The sequence below is a fragment of the Tachypleus tridentatus genome, chromosome 6 (assembly GCF_004210375.1).
Source record: "Tachypleus tridentatus isolate NWPU-2018 chromosome 6, ASM421037v1, whole genome shotgun sequence".
In the NCBI taxonomy this organism is placed as follows: Eukaryota; Metazoa; Arthropoda; class Merostomata; order Xiphosura; family Limulidae; genus Tachypleus; species Tachypleus tridentatus.
The window spans coordinates 131,844,047-131,866,702 of record NC_134830.1 but is presented as its reverse complement, the minus strand read 5'-3'; the positions used below and the strand labels follow the sequence as shown (position 1 = coordinate 131,866,702).

Below are 22,656 nucleotides of genomic sequence, written 5' to 3'. Positions count from 1 at the left end.
AGCATGACTCCAGAATTTTGAATAAAATTTACGTACAATGAGAGTGATAGATTTATAAACTATAAGTTATAAAATAGAAAATTAAATTTAAAATGGGAATTCTAATTTATTTAACTTTTTCTTTTTTAATTACAGTTAAATATGACAAGGTATGAAAGTAAAAATTTTTGTAATTTTGAAATTAAACTAGTTTGAATTATCATTAAAATACTAGTCAATTTGGTTGACTTGAGTAAATTTTACCATAATAGAAAATTGGACATCTCAGTTGTTAATAACTTTACTGATGCACCACTTTTGAAATAATTTATATTGATTGGAATTATGTGGAGTCAAATAGTGAGAGAGAGATAAGTTGCTTATGAAGTTATTCAGGATGATTTTCTATATCATTGTGTCAATTAGAGAATATATCATTTTAGATTTATTATTAACTAATAAATGTTGAGGTAAAACATTTTAGTTCTGAATTTTCAAAAAGCTAGTTTCAAGGCCATGAGACAAGATTGGTTATTAGTGAATTATTACAATGAGCTAAAATGGGATGTTGGACAAGTTTGAAAATACTTCTATTATGTCTTGGGGACTTGAATCCTGATGGAAGATAGACTTTCTCACTAAGACTGCAGTCCATCCTACAGAATGGTTTTTCCACCATATTTTGTTTTTGGTGGATTTGCCCCTATTATAGGTGACTTGTCATCATTGCCCTAACAAATCCATTTCATTCTTTTGGTGTACATTTTGAGAACAGCTATGGAGGAAGATGTGGTGTGGTTCAGTTTCATTTTATATGCTTTATACATACTTATTGTTCTTGTTTCCAGCAGCCATGACCTTCACTTTTGTCTCAACTGTTTACAACAAGAACAGGTTTATTTTGCTCCCTGAAATTTGGGTGAATTGGAAAAGTGATTGGATTTTTTTTCCATATTCTCTTCCCTTACTTTTCTCTATGGATGTTCTGGCCTATATATCCTTTGTTCTGTGTGGTCTATTCATGATTATCTTGTTTGTACTGCCCATTTCCAGGGCAATTATTGTCTTTTCTTGCCATGGAATGTTCCTTCAATTAGTAATTATCTCCTTCAGTTTTGCTCGGTTATGCTATACAGCCCACTCAGTTTATTCTTTTATCATCTACAGATGTTGACTCTTATTCTTGTTGTTTTCTCCTTTTACGTTTGCCAACTCACTGCTCCTCTTGCTCTAGCTGTTGACATTTCTTATGTGAGATCTAGCAGGCAGGGATGTGGATGACCCCTGATACGTAAGTATTACATTCATAACACCACTTTTAGCTTACAAAATTAGTTACTGTCAGGGGTAAGGCAGTCTAGCACTTTAAAAGAGTTTAAGAGGTGAATAGATTACTTCTAAAAATAAAGTGTATTTAAATTTTTGCTTTTATGAGAAATGTGGTGCAGAGACAGTTTGAAGATAAAAAATAATCCCTTGTCTGTGATATTAGTTGATTTTTTTTCTCTTAATGTTCAGTTTGTGTGATTGTTTTCAACCTACACAACATATATATATGTACATAAAACTTATCAAAAGTCTTGCAAATGTAGAAAACAACTTCCAATAGCATGCATTTGTTCTGGAAAATCTTGTCAAATTAAAGTAATTTTTTTTTTTGATTTTAGTGATCAATATATGTTAAGTTCTGCCCATTAGGAATCACTTGTATTCCCTGAGAATTCTGTTTTACAATTTATAGCCTTGTAAGTGAAGTTTTCTTATTTTTGAACTAGAATGGCATAAATAAAATCATAATATTTTTATATCAGACCAGCCTTTTCTCATATTTCTAAAATTTTCAACTTAAGCTTTTTATGTAGTAGCCTTTTTGTTTCCATTTTATAAACTATTATGAATTGTATAAAACAAATATGAAAGGCCATATTTGATTCGGATTCAAAAGGAGCAAGTTAGTAGATGTGATGGGGAAGATTAATGTACCTTATTTTTCATACATGTTCTGTGATATATCTTGTGTTTGTTTTCAGTGTGGACAATAGTGAGTACATGAGGAATGGAGACTTTGTTCCAACTCGAATGCAAGTTCAACAAGAAGCAGTCAATTTAATTTGTCATTCTAAAACACGGTCTAATCCTGAAAATAATGTGGGCTTACTTACACTTGCAAGGTGAGTTTTGTAAAGTTGGTGTGGAATAAGGTCCTTTCAAATAAGTATTTAAATGTTTATTTCTGTGAAAAAAATAAAGACCTGCTTGTATATATTATACAGGGTGTTTGGAAAGTACCCTGTATAAGTATCAATGAGTTCAAGTATAGGCTATGATTTAGACCTTGCTTTTTCGGTCTGACTGTATTATTATAAACTTAGAGAAATATCTAAAATACAAGATTTATTGAAATGTTAATAAAACCTGTATGGTTCATAATGTTGTTTTACAGGTTGTACATTGGATTGACATGGAAAAATCTAGTACAGAATATTATATACATATTATAAACATTTTCAATAGCTTTCTGATATACATGTGTGTTCTTGAGCATCTTTTTTTGTGCACTCATCTTTTATCCTTTGGAGGGTTTCCTTACAAGATCATTCAAATAATAAAAAAAATGGTGTGACTTCTATTGTTCTTATAGAGTGAAATTCTTAATGAGATGAAAAATTTCGTTTTTTTTCTCAGTGGATTATAAAACGTTGTCGTCATTAATGATAGCTAAAACTATGAGCATTACTAGATCAGTATTATAACACCTATAAAATATTTCCAGGTTCAGGTTTATTTTGAAACCATAAAATAGTCTACATTTAAGTTCAACTTGACTAAAAATGTATTTAGTCAAAAATATTTGGTTAGTATAACAAGGATGTACAAACCTCACTTTTTTGATTGACATTCTGATGTATAGACACATTTTAACTCATTAACCATGTGATTACAAGGTTCTGATTGTGCTTGATCAAAATATTTACAACAGTTTCAACTTCTTATGTTTGATTGCTATTCATCTGCTTTAGAAATGTTTGTTTCCAAATTGTACTTTGTTCATATGAATTCAAGATTTAATATGGTGTATGATGAAATTCCTGCCATAAGTAGAGTGCTCGTCCCTAGGTCTTTGGGTAAATAATGACTACTGGAGAAGCACAGGCTTTAGTTTGCCAAGAGCTTGTGTGTTATGTTCAGCTGATGGTCTTTTCCCTTTAACGATACAGTTTTTGTGAAGAAGGTTATAAATACTGGGTGAAAACTCAATTTTTATGGCATTTTCCACCTGATACTATACCATCTGCTGGGTTAGGTATTGTCCTTTTTCCCAGGAGATCTGTGGTAAGTTTCTCAGTGTGTATTTTTCACTTCCTGTAGTTATACCAATGTTCAGTGACTTTATATGCATTTGATATTTAGTTTGGACTGATTTATTTGGAAAATTAACATGCAAGCAGCTGTTGATAATAATAATTTGAATTAAAAATTAGGGAATTCACCCTTAGTGTGAAAGACATTTTGAGATGAGAACTCTCTGGATTTGATCCATAAAGTTATTGAAATCTAGACTTCATTTTCAGGGTTTACAAATCATTGCTCACTAAGTAATAACTCTTTTTGTGAAAATTTTACAAATGCTTGTAAAAATTAACTTATTACAAAGCCAAATATAAACTAGAAAAATGAACCTTTTAAATAAACAAAAAAAAACTATTTTTACAGTGGCCCACTTGGAGGCCTGATAAGTATTACTCAAAACAAGATCTGTACATTTCTTAGTGTTTTTTCATGAGTAATTTACTAGTAACACAGATCTTTGAATTTTAGGTGCATTATTACCCTCCTCATTTTGAAGTGAGAATCACAAATTGTGCATGTTCAAATCGTTTTTTTATCCTGACTTAACTTGGGCAGAAAGTATTTGTTTATCAAAATCTGTTAAATGAACATTTCAATAATGTTTGCTAAAGTCATATGTGACTTATTATGTGAACATTATTTTGAATGAGAGTTTGAAAAGAGATAGTCATCTTTTTGTTGCCAGTTGTGCCAGTCTGCTTATGATGTATTGTCCTTTTGGTAAATTACATTTCTTACTGCCATAAAGATGTTAACTTGACCTTGATAAATGACTGCAAATATTTTTATTTATCATGTTTAAAATTATGATTTTTAGTGGATATATATTACACCCTTGTTCTTAAGCAGGTTTTTAAAAAATTTCACTCATGTTTGGTGTAATTTAACTTTTATCCCCAAAACATTCACATAACTATGTTGTTGGAATTTTCATGACAATTTATAAGCCGACAATTTAGTAATAATTATAACTCTTGATAACATCCTGTATTCTTTATTGACATAATAACTTATCACTTGTCAAAGCTATGGAGAGCAATTCAGAACCCTCTTGTGATTTGTTGATCAGAAGTATTGTTGACATATATTTACAACTTTTGTTTTCTTAAGTGTTTGTCATACTGCTCATAATCATTTAGTATTGATGTTTTTTTGGTTTTTTTTCTGGTATTAGTCCTGAGGTATTAGCTACATTAACTACTGACGTGGGGCGTATACTGACAAAATTTCATCAGTTGCAGCCTAAAGGTTCCATTAACTTCTTGAGTGGAGTAAGAATTGCTCATGTGAGTTTAATGATATATATATATATATATATATATATTTAAATATACTTACATTATTTCTTCTAGTATATTTTATTCTTCTAACAAGGTACCAAATTACTCATGGTTACTTGTGTATCTTTCTAATACTTCAAAATAAAATATTTTGATAGTTATGCAAAGTTTTCAAAACAAATCTGTTGAATATTCTTTTTTCTGTTGTACCTTAGTAGTGATTGCATTAATCATTAAAATTATTTCTGCATTTAAACTCCATTATTTTCAACAGAGGTCTGATTTACAGTTTTACTCAAATATTTTTGTGCTTGGTTCTAAAAATTGGAAAAATCACTGTCATGTTAATGAAAACTATATACATTATGTATCTTTTAATTATATCAATCAGAAAGACGTGTGTAAAATTTATTATTTGTAACATGATGAGTTTGATTATTTATATATGTCATTTGGCAGCTAGCACTCAAACATCGTCAAGGGAAAAACCATAAAATGAGAATTATAGTATTTGTTGGAAGCCCTGTAGAAGTGGATACTAAAGAGGTAAGCTGTTTTTTTGCTTACTTAAACATATGTGCTTGATAGAATGTTTTTTGTAATGTATTGATTAAGATGGTCTTTGCAATTAGATTTTTTTTTTATAGTATAGTTCCAAAACTTACCACCTGCTGACAAAATAGCTATTCTTTGACATTGATCTCATATGCTCTAGTACTTTTTATACCTCTTGACAATACCTAATTTGCAGATTTCTACACCCTTGTCAATGTACCCTCTGTCCTGATACTGTATACAAATGCCTCACTTAGATAATGTTATCACTTTCTTGGCAGTTGCTATTCGTGGTTTTTCTGATAGTGTTGTGTATTGTCTCATTGTGGATTGTAATTTTTGTTTTCCTTCTGGATTTCAGTATAATTGTAATTTCCAACAACAATAAAATCAACAACAAAATTTGATGTGATATTTGCAGGTATGAATTTTGCTACTATTGTTGTAGGATGGCAGCAAATCTGACCTTTCCAATTTCTCCTCTGTTTTCTAGCATCTCTCTACAGTCTGGGGGAGGTCACTTTCTTTTGGGGTCTTCTATGGTTTCATCCACTGAGACATGGAAAGTCATTTGGCTGGGGGTATTTTTTCATAGAGCTTCTGAAATTTCAGTTTTTGTTGATCCTGGGAAGAATTTGGATTCTGTTTTTGATGCTTTTCTTTACTGAGCCAACTTCTCACAAGCCCAGTCTGGATTCATCTAGTACTCTTTTTTTTTTTTTTTCAATTAATCATTTGTATTTGTAAGATTTGGGGACTTTTATTTGTTCCATTTTGAGTCTTGGTGGTAAGATGATGACTTTAGTTTCTCCTCCTTCCTAATATTCTGGTTCAGGCTGAGAGATTTACTGTTTTATTATGTGATGGGATAGATGGAACTTGCAACCCTCTTTGTTTGTTTGCCTTGGTTTTTCCACCTTCTGTTGGAGGTTATTTTGGCTGCTGACACTGATGTCATAAATTGGAGTTGTTGGCATGTTTGTAGGACTTAATCTCTCTCCTTAAATCCTGCTATATTCTGATATGTTTTTTCATTCTAAGTCTCTGGCAGCAAGAGGAGGGAATATATCCATCCTGCAATTCTTTTGCCATCTATTTCTCATCTCTACAATCAGTTGTAATCTAATGATTTGTTTTTTTGTCTGTCAACCTGGAGATCTTATGCCACTTTTATCTCCTTTTGTGGTGATCATTTCAACTGTGTATTGATTGGGATCTTTCTGTTTCCCTGGTTTTTCTCATTTGCTTAAAGATGGATTCTCTTGCATATCCATTTTGCATATTTTGGTCTTTACAAGTAAATTATCTTCTGAGCTATATCTCATCAGAATCAGCACATTTTTTCTGCCAACTACATTTATCCAGTGGGAGGACATTTTTATGAGCTGGTATTCAAATTTCCCCCAATCCTTTACATTCTTGGGTAGCTTTCTGTGGGAGTTTTTTCCGACCCCACAGCTGTTTCTAACAACATCTGTTGGATTATGAGGAGAAAGAGGTACTTTTGTCACAATCTTATCTCTTTACTTTTTCAGGGTTCTTTATATCTTGCTTTTGTTGGATCCCATTTTGTGGTGTGTGTTGCCCAAATTGTCATGCTTCTCTGTCCATTTTCACACTAGCAACCAATTTGGTTATTCTTACTACTGGTTGGAACAGACTCTGTAGAAATAAGGTGTTCCATAAGACTGTCTAGGCACTTACCAGATGATATTACCATATTATCATGGATGGTCACTAATTAACTATCATGAGTAAAGTTAAAGGGGTTTATGCCAATCTTTGCCAATCATCAGATTCAATATGTTAAGATCAGTTTGCTCTTAAAACTTTAGGGAACTTGGTTCACCTATTGCAGAGCACTGTTCCTTAGTATACATTACCTCTCAGATTCTACTAGTGAAGCAAGGGAGTCCTACCCACACCTAGTTTCCAGTTGCTGTAGTGGTGGACAAAAACTTATCCTCTAGAATGTTAGTGTGTGTTCTTCCACTCTTGGAGAAGAGGGCAAATTTGGGGTCCTACTCAGGCCCCTGGATGTTTTCCCAGCCTCCTCAGGAACCTATTCATAATTCCAGTTCAGATTTTGATGCTACACTGTCTGATTGGGATGTGCATTACTCTTTTCTTTGATTCATGTTGATATATTATTCATGGAAGGGGGTCCAATATCTCCTTGTAATTCTGAACACAAAGTGGCCCTTGGTTGAGCACAGGTTTCACGTCCTCTCCCTAATTCCAGGGGTAAATGGCATATTTCTTGACTGATTGGCCAGAGAATGAAGATGAATGTTTATAATTAAAGACTAGCCTAGTTTTGTTCCTTTGGTTGAATATTGCATACATTATCCTGTCATTTTGAGTCTGGTGTTTTGCCTTTTGGATTTCTTCAGGCAGAGGTGAATGTTCGTCCACTTCAGTGTTATTTACTTTCTCATCGTCATTTCGGATGCAATCAAATGTGTATATATATCTATAACATTTCAGTCCAATAGCCCAAGCTACCAACATGGGATATAGGGACCAAGACCACTTAATTTCAACCCTGAGTTGTAGAACCTCTGCTGACTGGTTGGAGCTGGCCTATACTGATGATTACTTATGTACTACTCCACCATTGATAGAGGAACTAGGTTCCAGGGGAAAAGCATACCTGTTCTGTATGTCTGTGGTTCTTCCACTTTTATTTTGGTACAACAGTTCTATGAAGATGCTTTCTGTATGGATCATGCCTGCACCAGTTCATCCATGTTTTCATTGTGGGATTCTAGCTATGTTGTTGGTGGGTGGTAAGTATTTATTGGAAGTTAACATTTTCCTAAATTGAAGATGTATTTCTAAATAATTCTTACTTCCACTGACACTTTCCCATCCTCAGAGCCTGTGTAAGTCTAGAAGAAGTGATTACATTATGTATGTAAGGTGTTTATATACAGTACCAGGATAGGAGGCAAATTGACAAGGGTGAAGAAATTGGCAAATTATGTATTACCAAGAGCATTTAAGTGGGTTATATGCAAGACCAATGCTTAGATGAGTAAAACTGATGTTGAAGAATAGAATAGTTATATTGTCAGCATAGGTAAGTATTATCAGAAATACATTTTCAGTTTAAGAAATTGTTAACTTCTGAAATATTAGTTTATAAATATGTGTTGTTTTAATCATTTTTATTCAAAACAATAAATGTTGTAGTAAGTACTGATCTTAAAGTGTAAAAGCCATGATGTTTTAAAGGTCTAGAAGAGATCTTTAATATTGAATTGTTAAGAATTGTATCTTTTGAGTAAAACAGTCTAGGTATGTTAATTTAGTAATTGAGATGTTTCACTGATTAAAAAAAAAGTTTCACTGTGGGTAATAATTACAAGAGAGAAAAGCTAATATCTGAAACAAGTTTAGAAATTTAGACATGACTAAAGTATGTAAGTTTATCCAGTTACTAGTAGATTTCTGGCAGTAGATTTTAAAACTTCTATAGTATGAGAACAAGCTGGTAGGAAGAATGTTACTTCTAATTTTCTAAATGTTGTGAAAAATAAGTGTGGATGCAGATCAAAATGTGGAAATTATCATAAAACAAAAATATGTTCAGTAAAAGTTTTACACCTCTGCCACCTAATGGTTTTTGGTTGATGTGAAAGATGTATTTAATGAACTATATAATTGTATGTGACATAAATTCCCAAGATCTCAGAAAATTTATGTATGTGTAAGTTCTTCAATACATAAGAATATTTATACAGAAAGATAAAAACATTCAAGTTCCACATATTCTATATGTTGCTACCTGTGGTGTCTCTCCGAGCATTAGTCTGCTTCCCATATTGCATTTGAAAAGCTGCACATACAAGCAAAGCTCAACATTTACTTTTGAATAATGTTGCTGTCAAATTCTATTTCACAACAGAATATTCTACACTTAATTGTTAGGAATTAAGCTTTCTGTCATTCATATTTCAATACACAAAGTAATTCAAAGAATAAAAATGTAGATTTACTGGATGTTGTTATTGTTCAGCTCTTAGTATAACTGAATGCTCAACAATTACATTTTGCAGTAGGCAGTACAAGTGACTCAGAGTTTGGTCTCTGACTGAAACCTTTTCAAAGTCCATGAAATAATATATATATTCACACACACATACATGAATTGATATATTAATCTAGACTTTTTCTGTCACTCAGAGTGGGTACTTTTGTTTGTAATCTATGAGTTGTAATTGATTTTTCTTTTAAATGTATTGGCATTCCAATTTTACAGATCTTACTAACTCTAAAGTAACCAAAGCATTTTGAGTATATAACTGTCTTCCTTAAACTCAGTTTCAAGTGCATTACTTTTACCTTATTATTGAGCATGGCTGGCCTTATGCATGGTTTCTGTGCTTAGGAATATTGAACAATATTTCTGTAAATAGATACCTGTAGACAAAATACTAGTTCCAAGTGGAAAACAAATATTTGTAACCTGAATGTTGTGATAAGTCTAGGTATGTTTTATTTAATATGAACACAGATTTTAATTTATCCAGTGTGATGTGATGATAGTATCTGTGTTAACCTCACACTATAGTGTAAATATCTTTGTAGACTGCAGTTTTTAAAAAAGTTTTATATAGTGTCTGAAAACATGAGGAGTCAATGGGCTTTTATCTTTAACTGAACTGATTTACATGGAAGTTTGTACTAACATATAAGTAACCATTTAAAACAATAATCTAACCTCTGGTTTTGAAAGTTGAGCCCCTGTATGAAAGGCAATTGGAAACTGTATACAGAGATGTGCATAAAATGAATATGAACATACAAAATATCATTCAAGACAATTATTTATGTTTATAGAGTTACCAAAGGGGATAAAGGTTTTTGTTTTGTTCTCTAGTACTTGGAACCAAGATGTCCTGAATGTTTTCATAGTTTTTCTTTTAAATTTTTACCGGTAATTTATTTGGTGTTATTAATATTTTACAAGATCACATTTATGAAAAATTACTGTAAATAACTGTTTTTTGTGGTTTTCCTTTTCTTATATGTTGTTTTTTGTGTTTTAATGTCGATAAATGTATTTTTTTTCTCCACATGAAAAAATATGTTCATCAACTTTAGCTTGTAAAGGTGGCAAAACGACTAAAGAAGGAAAAGGTTAATGTAGATATCATTAATTTTGGTGAAGATGTAAGTAGTTATTTTTTTGTTAAAGTTTATAAGGAATTACAAGAGTTATGTAAGGATAAATATGAAGTTTATTCCTTTTCAATATCTCGGTTAAAACAATTAACACTAAATCAACAGTGACAAATAAGAGTAGCATAATAGTATAACCATCAACAAACATTAAAATTTACCTACAATAGTTAGAAAATATCACATACCATTGGAAAAGATAGGAGGGAAACCTATTGAATTATTGTGCAGTTGTTACCTATTTAAATTATGAAATTACTGGAAGGGATAGAAATGACATCAAGTTCAGTTACTTATTATTGGTAAGAACAAATAAATTACATATTTTAATTATTAGAATGTTTCTCTTTTTGAGTTTAATAATATCAAAGCATTTCTCAATTCAGGAAAATACTTATTTCAAAAATTTTATCTTGAAAATTACTTTTTTTCTTTAGAAATATTTACAAAATATTGTATAAAATTAAAAAAAAATTAATCCATTTGCTTATCCAATGATTGATCTTCTTGAGTAAATTAAATAGCTTAGTATCACTCCTTAGATTTATTACAGTTAAAATTTTCTTACTGACCGAGCAAGTTTAGATTTAATTCCATTTACAATGAATTTTATTAAGCTGTCTTTGTTGGACTTTAGTGTAAAAAAATGGTATAGCCTTTCCAAAACGTACCTCCGACACTTTATAGCTGTTACTTGCCAGTGTTGAAATTTTCCCATTTAAGCATTGATCTGATATTTTTTTCTCCTCCTCCAGTTTTTTATATACCACTTAATTACCCTTGGAAATATTTGTCTTGTGATATTCTCTTTCTGCATCAGTGTGTCCTCTATTTGGGAAAACACCTCATTCAGGTAATTTTATCATTTAGACTTGGGTTTGTCTGAAGAAGTGTTGGAATAGTTCTTGTCCGTAGTTGTGATTGTTGCACCACCTGGTGACTTTCTGTATAATTTATATTTTCATAATTATTAAAAAACAAAAACAAACCCTCAATGTGGATTTCTGTAAATGGTGAGGGGACCTTCCAGAGAAGGTTCTGTTCTTTCACTTTACCTCCTCTAGGATCTAAACATCCACCCACATGTTTGCCGTGCATGACCATCCATGGGCTAAGGTCAACTGAGCATCAGTATTGAACGTTCTCAACGGGTGTTGTGGAAATTGTGCCTGTTACCGGTGTTTGGGTACAGTGCTTACAAAACCCTGGCTTGGCTACAGTGCAATATAGTGCATTTCCTTGTAGGATTTCATGGTGGGTGGGATCAATAGGTACTGAAATATTCTTTCTTTATTATGGATCCCTGAAATAAAAATAAAATAGTGATAAAAACAGGTCATAGATAAATTATCACATCTTGAAGAACCTGAACAGCAATCTTCAACTTTTTAAACATCTATACCTCATTTTCTGATATTACATTCTCAGACAAACCTTTAGGGCAAATGTCTCCATTATTTATTCAGAAAGGACTAGAGGGACTTGCTGGCTCTTCTAAGTCAGTCAAAAAGCTATGTTCTGGGTACATCTTGGTGGAAACATCCACTCCAAAACAGAGTGAACTCCTTTTGCATTCAAAGACCATTGGGGATATACCTATTGAGGTTACTCCCCATGATACTTTAAATTTGTCATGAGGAATTATTGTTGAGAGGACTTTTAAGAACATCCCTGAGTCAGAGATCCTTGCTTGTTTCCCCACTCAAGGAGTTTCTGCAGTAATGTGTATCTCCACTTACAAAGGTGGAATTATGCTGCCAACCAATTTCTAATTTTGATGTTAACATCACCACATCCAACTGCCACCATCAAGGAAGGTTATCTAAATTGTAATGTACAGCCATATATTCCAAACCTCCTCAGATGTTTCCAGTGTCAAAGGTTCAGTCACTCAAAGACATCATGCTGTGGTTCCTTGGCATGTGCTCATTGCGGGTGTAAAGACCAAGAAGCCTACGAATGCAAAATGGACCCTCATTGTATTAGTCATAATGGCTCTTGCCCATCTTACTTTCATTCATGCCCTATGTTGGTGGAGGAAAAAGAAGTACAGCATTTGAAAACAGTTCACAACATTTGTTACCCCGAGGCTTGAAAGTTACTGTCCACCACTTCATCTTGGACATATGCTGCTGCACTCAGTTCCACTGCTATAGTTGGAGTGCAGACAGATCTTTCTGTGTCTTTGGCAGAGCCATTTTCAAACCATTTGAAGAATCATTTGCCTTCCTGGGTTAAGAGAGTTGATGAGCCAACATTAACACTTATCTATATCCCCACCATTCCTTCAAGTGACTTCCTAGATCCATCTTCTTCAGCTCCAAAATGGAGAACAATTATTCGTTCATGCTCTCACTCACTGGAATCTTCATCTACCTACAGAGACCTGCCCATTTGACCCAGGGCAAGGTCCATGGAGGTCAACAGACCTTTTTCTACTATAGAGAATAAAGAGAAAAGACATGGTCAAAAACAGAAGGGCTTTCAGCCCATTTCTCCTCCACATAAATAAAACTGGCCACATTGAAACAGTGGAATTGTTTAGGTTTCAGTTAAAATTTAGACAATATCATGGTGCTGATTGATTCTTGTCATCCTGTGTCTTTCCTTACAGGAAAAATTTTGTACAGAAATGACAGGCTGTGTGATGGACATGTGTATGGAGGCATGACGCTGCTGGTTGATCAGCAGATGCCCACCCCGTCTTTGCCATTCGACAAACCCTTTGAGGCCTTAGTCATCCATGTTTCTTTGGGTCTTATTATCATCACTGTTTGTTCTCTCTACCAGTCTCCCTGAGAGACCTATAATTATTTAGACCATAATTCGCTTATTGAACAGTTGCCTTCTCCTTTTTAAATTCTGGGGTGGTGCTGATATTAATGGGAAGGATCACTTCATAGAGAGAATGCTTTTGGATCACAACCTTTCTCTCTTCAGTACTGGTGTTTATACTTGTTTTCATGCACCTAGTCAGTCTTTTACTGTCTACTCATCTTTTTCCTTCTATTTTTGGAGAGTTTAAAGTGACCCACAAGGCAGTAATTATTTTCCTATCATTTTGAGAGAGATTGGCTGTAGTCGATGCCACCTGATCTGCCTCTCTAGGTGGAAGCTGGACCAGGCCAACTGGTCCTCTTTCACTGCTCTCTCAGAACCTGATCCTGTTGTTGTTTGTAAGCCATTGATAAATGACTGTGTGGCAGCAGTAATTGACTGTATTGTCCAAGCAGCTATTCAGTCTATTCCTGAAACCTTGACTCATTTTCCACAGTATCATTGTCCATGATGGAACTTTCCCTGCAACATAACATGGAAGGCTCAAAAACTGGGTCTGGCATACCTTTTGTAGGTATCCCACACTTCCAAACCACATCACTTTCCAGCAGGCCCATGCACATGCTCATCAGGTAAGGCATCAAAATCCAAAGGAATCTTGGATTGTGTTCACAACTAGCATCTCTTCTACCACCAGTTTCAAAGTCATGTGAGACAAGATTCAGAAGATCGGTGGGCATTATACTTCTGCCTTCATTTCGATCTTGCTCTCTGATGGCCAGGAAGTTGCTGACGCCCAGAGCATTGCCAATACTCTTGGCAAAAGCTTTTCTCATGCATCTAGCATTTCTGCTTCATCCCCCCACCCCACCTTCTTAGCAGTTCATCTGTATGAGTATAATCACCCCTTTACACCAGTGGAGCTCAAGCTTGCTCTTCATCAGTTTGGCAGTGCATCACTTGGACCTGATGATTTTTACTATGAGATGCTGCTCCATCTCTCTCTCTTGCTATTCTTTTGGTTGTATTTAACCAGATCTGGCAGTAAAATGTTTTTCCTGATTCTTGTTGCTATGCTGTTCTCCTCCCTTTCTATAAGCCTGGGAAGGATCTCAACATTCCTTCAAACTCTCTTTGTAAGACCTTGAATCAAACAACCTCCTTTCGCCCTGTCCCAGTGTGGATTTCATTGACAGCGCTCCACCATGGACCACCTGATTCGACTTGCAATGTCAATCAGAAAAGCCTTTCTCAAATGACATTTTGTATCATTATTCTTTGACATTGAGAAGGCTTATAATACAATATGGTGGTATGGCATTTTGCAAGACATCCATTTTTATGGGTTGTGTGACCATTTGCCCATTTTTATTAAAATATTTTTAATGGATAGGCGATGTTGTGTGGGTTCAACACTTTCCAGTTCTTTTCTACAGGAACTTGAAGCTCCTCAGGGCTGTGTTTTGAGTGTCACACTTTTCAGTAGAAAGATTAATGTCATCACTGAACAACTCCCTCTTACTGTTGCAAACTGGCTTTATGTCGACAACTTTCACATCTCATGATAGTCGTCAAACATGAGGTATATTGAGAGGCAGCTATGGGCTGCCTTCAATTATTTACTGAAGTGGACTGCAACAAACAGCTTTAACTTCTCTCTCTCTAAAACTGTTTGCATGCACTTTTGCTGTCAACAAGAAATTCACCCTGATCCTGAACTCCATATTGGTGAAGTTGTGCTATCTGTTGTCCCTGAGACAAAGTTGTTGGGCTTATCTTTGATCGTAAGCTGACCTTTATACCATGCATTGAGCATCTATGGGTTGAATGTACAAGAGCACTGAACATCCTCTGTGTCCTCTCTTTCACCACTTGGGGAGCAGATTGATGTTCCATGCTAAAGATATATTGTGCTCTTATTCAACTGAAACTCGACTATGGATCATTAGTCTGTGGCTCTGCCAGGACTTCAGCTCTGCACTGGGGCTTTCCACACTTCTCCAGTTCAGAGTTTATACATAGTCTTATGAATCTTCTTTGCACCTCTGCAATTTGCAACTGTCTTTACTATATGCTTCGAAAGTTTATTCCTTACCAAAGCATCCCACCTGGGGTTGTGTTTTCCTTCCTTGGTGGGTAATACTTTTTCAGAACAGACAATCTGCCATTGCTCCTTTTCACCTTCATATCCAGTCACAGTTGGATGAATTGGGTCTGTCCTTGGATAACATTGCTGTATCCACTGGTCAGCCCATCCCACCATGGCTTATTAAAGTCCCCAAATGTGACCTATCTTTAAGTTATCTGAGAAAAGCAGACACTCCTGACTGGAAACACTGTCTGTTATTTGCAAACTGACTGGCCCATTTCTCTTTAACATCTACTTCTATCTAGTTTTTTTAGATACCGGGCTGCGTTGATATTTGTGGAACGAGCTCGCTGACACAGCAGCTAAATCTATCTACTCTGGCACTATCACCACTTTGCCTGTGCCATACATCGACTATGGTCCTGTATTCAAGGCTTGGCTCAGTGCCAGCTGGCAGTCGACCTGGAGTGAGCAACGTGAAAACAAGCTTTTCCAAATAAAACCCTGTATTGTACTTTGGCTGTCTTACTTCTGTAAGGATCAGAAAGAGGAAGTTGTTTTGACTAAACTACACGTTGGTCACAGTTTTTTAACTCATCATTTTCTTTTATCTGGAACTGATGCACCAGTGTGTAGTCTGTGTAACACTCAGGTCACAGTAAGCCACATTTTACTTTTGTGCTATCATTATGACTCTCAACCATGGCACCATTTTAAACATGTTTTGTTCCAAGGTTTGTCCACAACGTTAGTGTTGTTGGTGACAATGTCCACCTTGGAAATGTTTTTAGTTTTTTAAATGCCATTAATCTTTTTAATACCATTTAAGTTTTTTAATTTATACATTAGACTTTTTCTAATGTGATTCCCTTTTAAGAATCTCAGTCCATCTGGTTTGATTTGAAATTAGAAAAGGGGCATAACATCAAATAACTCAGTCAAGTCTAGAAAGGCCAACTTCAGGTGACTAATGCTGCTGTTTGAACTATCCGTTAGTCATCCTGGTGAATTATTATTAAAATTTTGCTACAAGTCTTTTAAAACTTTTATTACTTTTTGAAAATGGCCATAACATCAAATAACTTGAAACCAGGACTGGAAAGACCAACTTCATGTGGCTGACAGTGGTTTTTGTACTTACCTATTAGTCTTTCTGGCGAGTTATGATAATTACAGTTATGCTACAGAAAGTCCTTTACAACTTGTATTATTGTAGTTTTTCTCTTAATGCTGGTTTCATGCTATTTATGTTTTTTTTTAAACCTTGTCTTGTTTTACCTTAATTTCCTTTTATGAATATTACTAAATTTAACTTTTTACCAGATGTTTGTGCAGATAGCCTAGCTGCTTTGTGTCATAAAATGCCAAATCAACCAACCAACTTATTTTAAGTAGCTTTAAACTTAAAACAGTGTACATCTATATATAGTTAAATTTTGTTGTTTTATTGCCCTTTTGATTGCCATTTGGACTATTGTCTAGTTACTACTTTCTCTATTATAGGTTGTAAATCACTTGGGGAACATGCAGCTCATGTTGCACAGTTAAAATATGTTACCCATGCAATATTTTTATTTTTATTGTTGTTTATTTTACTTAATCTAATCTCAACCTAAAGAGATATCTGTTTTTACAGTTTAGTTTTATAATAATAAATAAAGAATAAACAGGAAAACAAATATAGTACTTACCCAATCTTTTTTTTCTTGTTGTTGTCAAGCACTCTTAAGCCTTTTTTTTTTTTTTAAACTAATGGTAGAAGTGCATTAAATAATTTTCCAAAGAACATGGACTAATAATGTACAAAAAATGGACATTTTCCTCTAACAGTCTTAATTATTCTATCTTTCTAGCTATGCTATAAGAACTGTTACAAATGCATCTAAGCTAGATGATGTGATTTCTGTAGGAACCAAAGTAGAATTAGAAGTGAAGTTGGCTATTATGTGTTCAGAACACAATGTTATACAATATATAATTTGATAGATGAAAACCTTGACTTTTTATTAGTTAGCAGTAATGTATATTTAAGTGTAAAATTATGTTTTGTCTGAGCAATGACAATTTTATAGTGAGTAATTTATATTGAATTTTGAATTTTATGGTGTGGTGGAGATAAAATCTTTTCTTCCTGAGGGTTCAGGTGATTTCTTCCACTCTGAGAGAAGAAGACAAAGTTGGGAGCCTTTCTACCCAGGTCCTGGAACATTTTTTCCCAGGTGTTGGTAGGCATGGTATCAACCTACATGGGAGTTTGCTCATAATATTGGTTCATATTTGATGTTCCTGTTGAGATGTGTATGACCCTTCCTTTGATCAGTATTGGTATAGTATATTTTTCATGGAAGGAGGATTACTATTTTGTCATATTTCTGAATGCAGAGTGATTCTGTTCTGGGTACTTGGTTGAACATGATGTTCCACATCCTCTCCAAAATTCCAGAGGCAAGTGGAAGGCTCCTTGCCCATTTGGTTGGGGAGCAAGAATAAAACTTCATAATACCAGAACAGAACTCATCTGTTTCTTTGGTTTAGTAAGGTGTACATGATCCCATCATTCCAAGCCTGAGGTGTTGCCTTTTGGGATTCTTCAGGTAGAGGAGAAAGTTTGTCTTCTTCAGTGTTGCTCACTTTCTCATTGTAATCTCTCTGTGGCTACAGGTTGGAATTCATTTAAGTGAGTGTATGTAATGTTGAGGTCCAATTGCCATAGCCACCAATATTATAAGACTCCTTATATGTTATCCAGAGCGGAATCTCAGCTATTTGGTTGGGGGCAGCCTTCAGCAAGAATCAGTTGTTCTTTATCTAAGAACTAAGTTCAGGGTGAGAAGCATACTTGTTTGGGAGGTAGTGTGGTTCCTTCACTTGGGTACCACTTTTATCTTGGCATGCCTGTGATGTATTCAGATTCTGTCTGTATGGATAATGCTGCCATTGGCCCCTCCACCTTTTTGGTGTAGAATTCTAGCTGTATTGGCAATGGAGGTAAGTATGTTTTGGAAGGGGATATAAAAGACTGGAGCAAGCAAGACAAATATCACTGAGGGCAATTGAAGGGGATATAAAAGACTGGAGCAAGCAAGACAAATATCACTGAGGGCAGTTGAAGGGGATATAAAAGACTGGAGCAAGCAAGACAAATATCACTGAGGGCAATTGAAGGGGATAGAAAAGACTGGAGCAAGCAAGAAATAATCAGACCAATGCTTTATGTGTCAGTGGATGTAAGAATTTGTGGAAATATAGTTTCAATTTAGGAAAAATGTTAACCTTTATCAGTCAATGGAAGCACCTACAGATCTGTATATGGATATCTTTTTTATTGAGGTTGGTTGATAAACAAAAATCGGTAAAGCTTGGAACATCTATGCTGTACTTTTCTTTTGATAAACAATGCCCTTCCTAATTTTAAGCTATGTTTTACTTGTACTGATTTAGTGTATATGTATGCACGCACATTTTCTAATAATTATTAGAAGTGTGAAGCGTTAATTGTAATAATATATTACTGACAGAATGTTACTTAAACTTATTACAAATGATAATCCTTTGTAAAATATTTAAAGTGAACTCATTATCCGACTTTCTATGCTATTGTTGTTTGGAACAGGAAAATAACATTCATATCATATTAAAGCCAGATCCATGATATGAGGTATAAATAGTACATCTGTTTAACTTCTATATTGTTGTTATTTAGACTGTCAACACTGAAAAACTTACAAGCTTTATAAATGCTATAAATGGCAAAGAAGGTGGAAGGTAAGTAAACTAATGTGATTTTGTATATGGTAAAAGTTTATCTAATCTTATTATACCTGACTTACAATAAGTAATCATTGCATTGAACTGGTAATTTAATAAAATTTTAGATATGTTATTTCTTTTTTTATCCAATGGTTGACACAGGTGCAGACATGGTGTTAGCTACTTTACTAACTTAGACACATTTTTATTCTGCTGCTACATTCAGCTGTGCATCATAACTACAGGATACAATTGAACTTAAATTTATCTATTAAAGAAACATTAACTCTATTGACATGGGTGATGGGTCAAAGGCCATGTCACTGCATTTGTTGTCTTGCATTCAAAATTTTATTGGATTACTATTTTGTAAACATATATCATTAAGTTTGGTATCAAATTGCAGACTATAATTTAAATTTTAGTATTATACATAAATCAGTTTTTAAATCTAAAACTAAATATTAAATAAAACACCTAAATATTGATTTTTGTTTTTGTGTTTTTCATTTGGCATGTGGAATGCAGCAGTAGTTCATATTAGATGTATGTGATGCCCAAATATAAAGTCTATACTTTAATATGAATTAGGAACTCAAATTGCTGATGTTGACAAGCTAGAATATAAGATAAAAACATCCTGTCTTTTCTGTTTGCTGAAGTATAACCTTGTTTATGAATTAAACACAGTTTTTTCATTTTTAGAAAATTCCTTATATATACACCTGCTTCTGTCTATGACATATGAATAACCAATCAAAAGTTCAGAATGTCTTCTTAGTGGTTTTATCAGCAATTTTCAAGTATTATGATGTAAAACTCATTCATTTGATACAAGACTTCAAGCTAATGAGTATTCAATCTACTCAAAATTTCATATTTTTTTTAGACCCAAATACAGCTTAGTTACAAATGTTGATAAATTATAGTGGAATTCTGTGGCATCAATATAATAATTTATGATTTTTTGGTTATTTCAAAATGTACACATGAAAAAAGTGTTTCATTTCAAGTCCTCCAAGTCTTAAGATTTTATCAGGCTTAGCAATCTACGTCAAGCAACAAATGATAGAAAGTTCATAACTAGAATAGTTAATTATTTATTATTCTTCTTTATTCACTGTTCTGTGTTTTTAGAAGAATAAGTTGGAAAACTTGTTTGTAAATAGTAATGTATATACAGGCAAAATGTGTTGAAACTGAAATGTAACTGTATTTTACAAAATACTGGTCCACTAAAACACAGCCAAGACAAGTCACTTTGTAAAGCCTAAAGACCAGTTTCATATTTTTGGATATGATAACATGAATGCACGTGGGTCACGTCATTTGCAACTTCTATAATTTTAGCTAGGCATGGCTGGAAGGTCAGTATAGTAATAAATGTATATTTATATGAGGTTTAGGCTGTTTAGACTAAATATTTGTGTTTTTATATTATAATATAAGTCATTCTAGAATGAAAAAAGTATAATTCATATATTTCCTAATTTTTTATGATGATTATTTATGAAACTGGTAAAATCGACTAAACCCATACAGAGATTAGTTAGTGAAAATAACAGATAAAATATAAAATTTTGTCTTCAAAAATGTTTCATAATTATATGGACATTATAATGGTGTTCCATGTGAAATTTGAATTTTTTTTTTAATGTGAAACATTACTTAAAATTATTTTAAAACTTAATTAAAAAAATAAAAATATTTTGGATACAAAAGGCTTGTAATGTTTACTGAAAATCTGCAAATTTTGTGAAGATAACACATATTAATTTAAAAGCTATAGCTTGAAAACTGTATCTCGCATAAAATTGTTACAAAGTTTGTTCCATGGACTGAGCCCATGCTGAAAGAGTTAAAATACAGCTACCATTGCATCTTTTCTTTGTAAAATAGCATATTTCTTGCTTTAGGTCAAATTCTGTGAAGTTTTATATTCAACTGAGATTGTTGTAAGTCTAAAACATTCGTGTTTGTTGTAGTTAATACGAGATAATTTTTAACCAGTTTGTTTTTAAAAGCTTCTTTGTCTTGGTGAAGTACAATACAAGCAGAATCATCACTACTGGGAAATTAAAATGTTATTCTGTTCTTGCACATTTATTCCAAAACACTTTTCTCAGTCATTTTAGTTACTCTATGTTGTAACCATAACAGCAATTGTTTTTGTTCTGTTTTGACAAATCTGTAAAGCAATATAGGAAATTTTTCAGTGATTTTTGTTCCTGTAGTTACAATTGAATAACTAAAAAATCATAAACAACAATATCATGCCATAGAATTTTACTACTATTTATTAAGTTTAGTAACTAAACTTTATTTAGGTCTAATAAGAAGTATGAAACTTCAAGTAGACTAAAGACACAACCTTCCTCCTCAAAATCTTGGATCAAGAGACATGGAACCATTTTCATGGATTAAAATGGATGAGAAAATCATTAAGGGAACATTCTGAGCTGTCAGTTGGTTATTCACGTGTCATATTTTGTAGAAAGAGAATATAAGGAACCATTTTTAGAAGTGGAAAGAGGTGAACAAGACCACAGTGTTTGATTCATTCAGCCATATCTTAACAAAATAAAAAGATGACGTTTTTATTTTATATTCTTGCTTGTTAATATTAGTAAGTTGAGTTCCTAATTTCTACAAAATTATGGACTTAGTATCTTGACATCATAAACATCTAATTCTAAACATTGTTGCATTCACCATCCAAATGACTCACTAAAATTTGTATTTAGATGTTCTTTTAATATTTACTTTTAAATTAAGAAATTAACTTGTATATTAAAGTTTGAACTATAATCTACAGTTTGCTTCCAAACTTATTGACATAAATTTATAAAATAGTAGTTCAATAAAATTTTGAATGCAAGTCAGCCAACACGATGACAAAGCCTTTGACCCGTGACCTATCATGAAAGGGTTAATAAATCCTAAAAGAGAGGATGATGTGACAGGTGTGTGTGGCAGGAGAGATCTGATTTTCTATATGATAGCTCTGTAACCAAACAAAATTGAAGGATATAAAAATTTTGATTTGTCTGAGTAATGAATATTTTAAAGTGAGTAATTTATGTTTAATATTGTAACTTCAGAGGTGGGTAGATGAGAAGATACCTAGAGAAAATGTCACCTAGTACAAATTTAGGATTTTTCAAAATATTGCTTCATAAAATTAAGAATATAAAACTTGCATACTACTTGTTATATTATACTGACTGATATAACATAAATATATAGTATTTTAATAAAATGTATGTCAGACACTAAAAGTTTGTGCAGTAAAGATACCTGAGGGTAGAGGGTTAATATTACAGTATACATTATTTAAATACACATTATTATTGTATTGTTAACTGAAATGGGGATTATATATGCATGCAAAGTAGTTTTAAACACTACTAAGGTGATTTTCATTATACATTTCTGTTTGTTTATTCTTATAGTTCAGTCTACCATAAAACTTTCAGTAATTAAATATATTTGGATATGTATAGTATGTTTTTTTATTTTGTCAGAAAGTTTGATATGGAACTCTTCAAATGTATCAATAGTAAAGTTCTGTTGAACAAATTGTGCAATATATAGAAATTTGTTTTGTGGATTTTGTTCATAAACATTCACCTTAGTGACAAGTTTAAATAATGTATCAGTCAGTCTGTATGCAAAAAAACTTGATGG

General features: G+C 33.2%; 1 protein-coding gene across 4 annotated transcripts in view; it reads left to right on the top strand.

Moving 5' to 3' along the window:
* Rpn10 (regulatory particle non-ATPase 10) overlaps nucleotides 1-22,656 on the top strand; it is a 40,744-nt gene that overhangs the window by 713 nt on the left and 17,375 nt on the right. For 3 of the 4 annotated variants that reach the window (XM_076507920.1, XM_076507921.1, XM_076507918.1), the window contains exons 2-6: nucleotides 2,010-2,150; nucleotides 4,505-4,616; nucleotides 5,070-5,156; nucleotides 10,275-10,343; nucleotides 18,923-18,984. In XM_076507920.1, the coding sequence (XP_076364035.1) occupies nucleotides 2,010-2,150; nucleotides 4,505-4,616; nucleotides 5,070-5,156; nucleotides 10,275-10,343; nucleotides 18,923-18,984 (471 nt within the window). Of the gene's footprint in view, nucleotides 1-1,235; nucleotides 1,271-2,009; nucleotides 2,151-4,504; nucleotides 4,617-5,069; nucleotides 5,157-10,274; nucleotides 10,344-18,922; nucleotides 18,985-22,656 lie in introns of those variants that run through there. The other variant, XM_076507922.1, reaches the window with a different exon arrangement.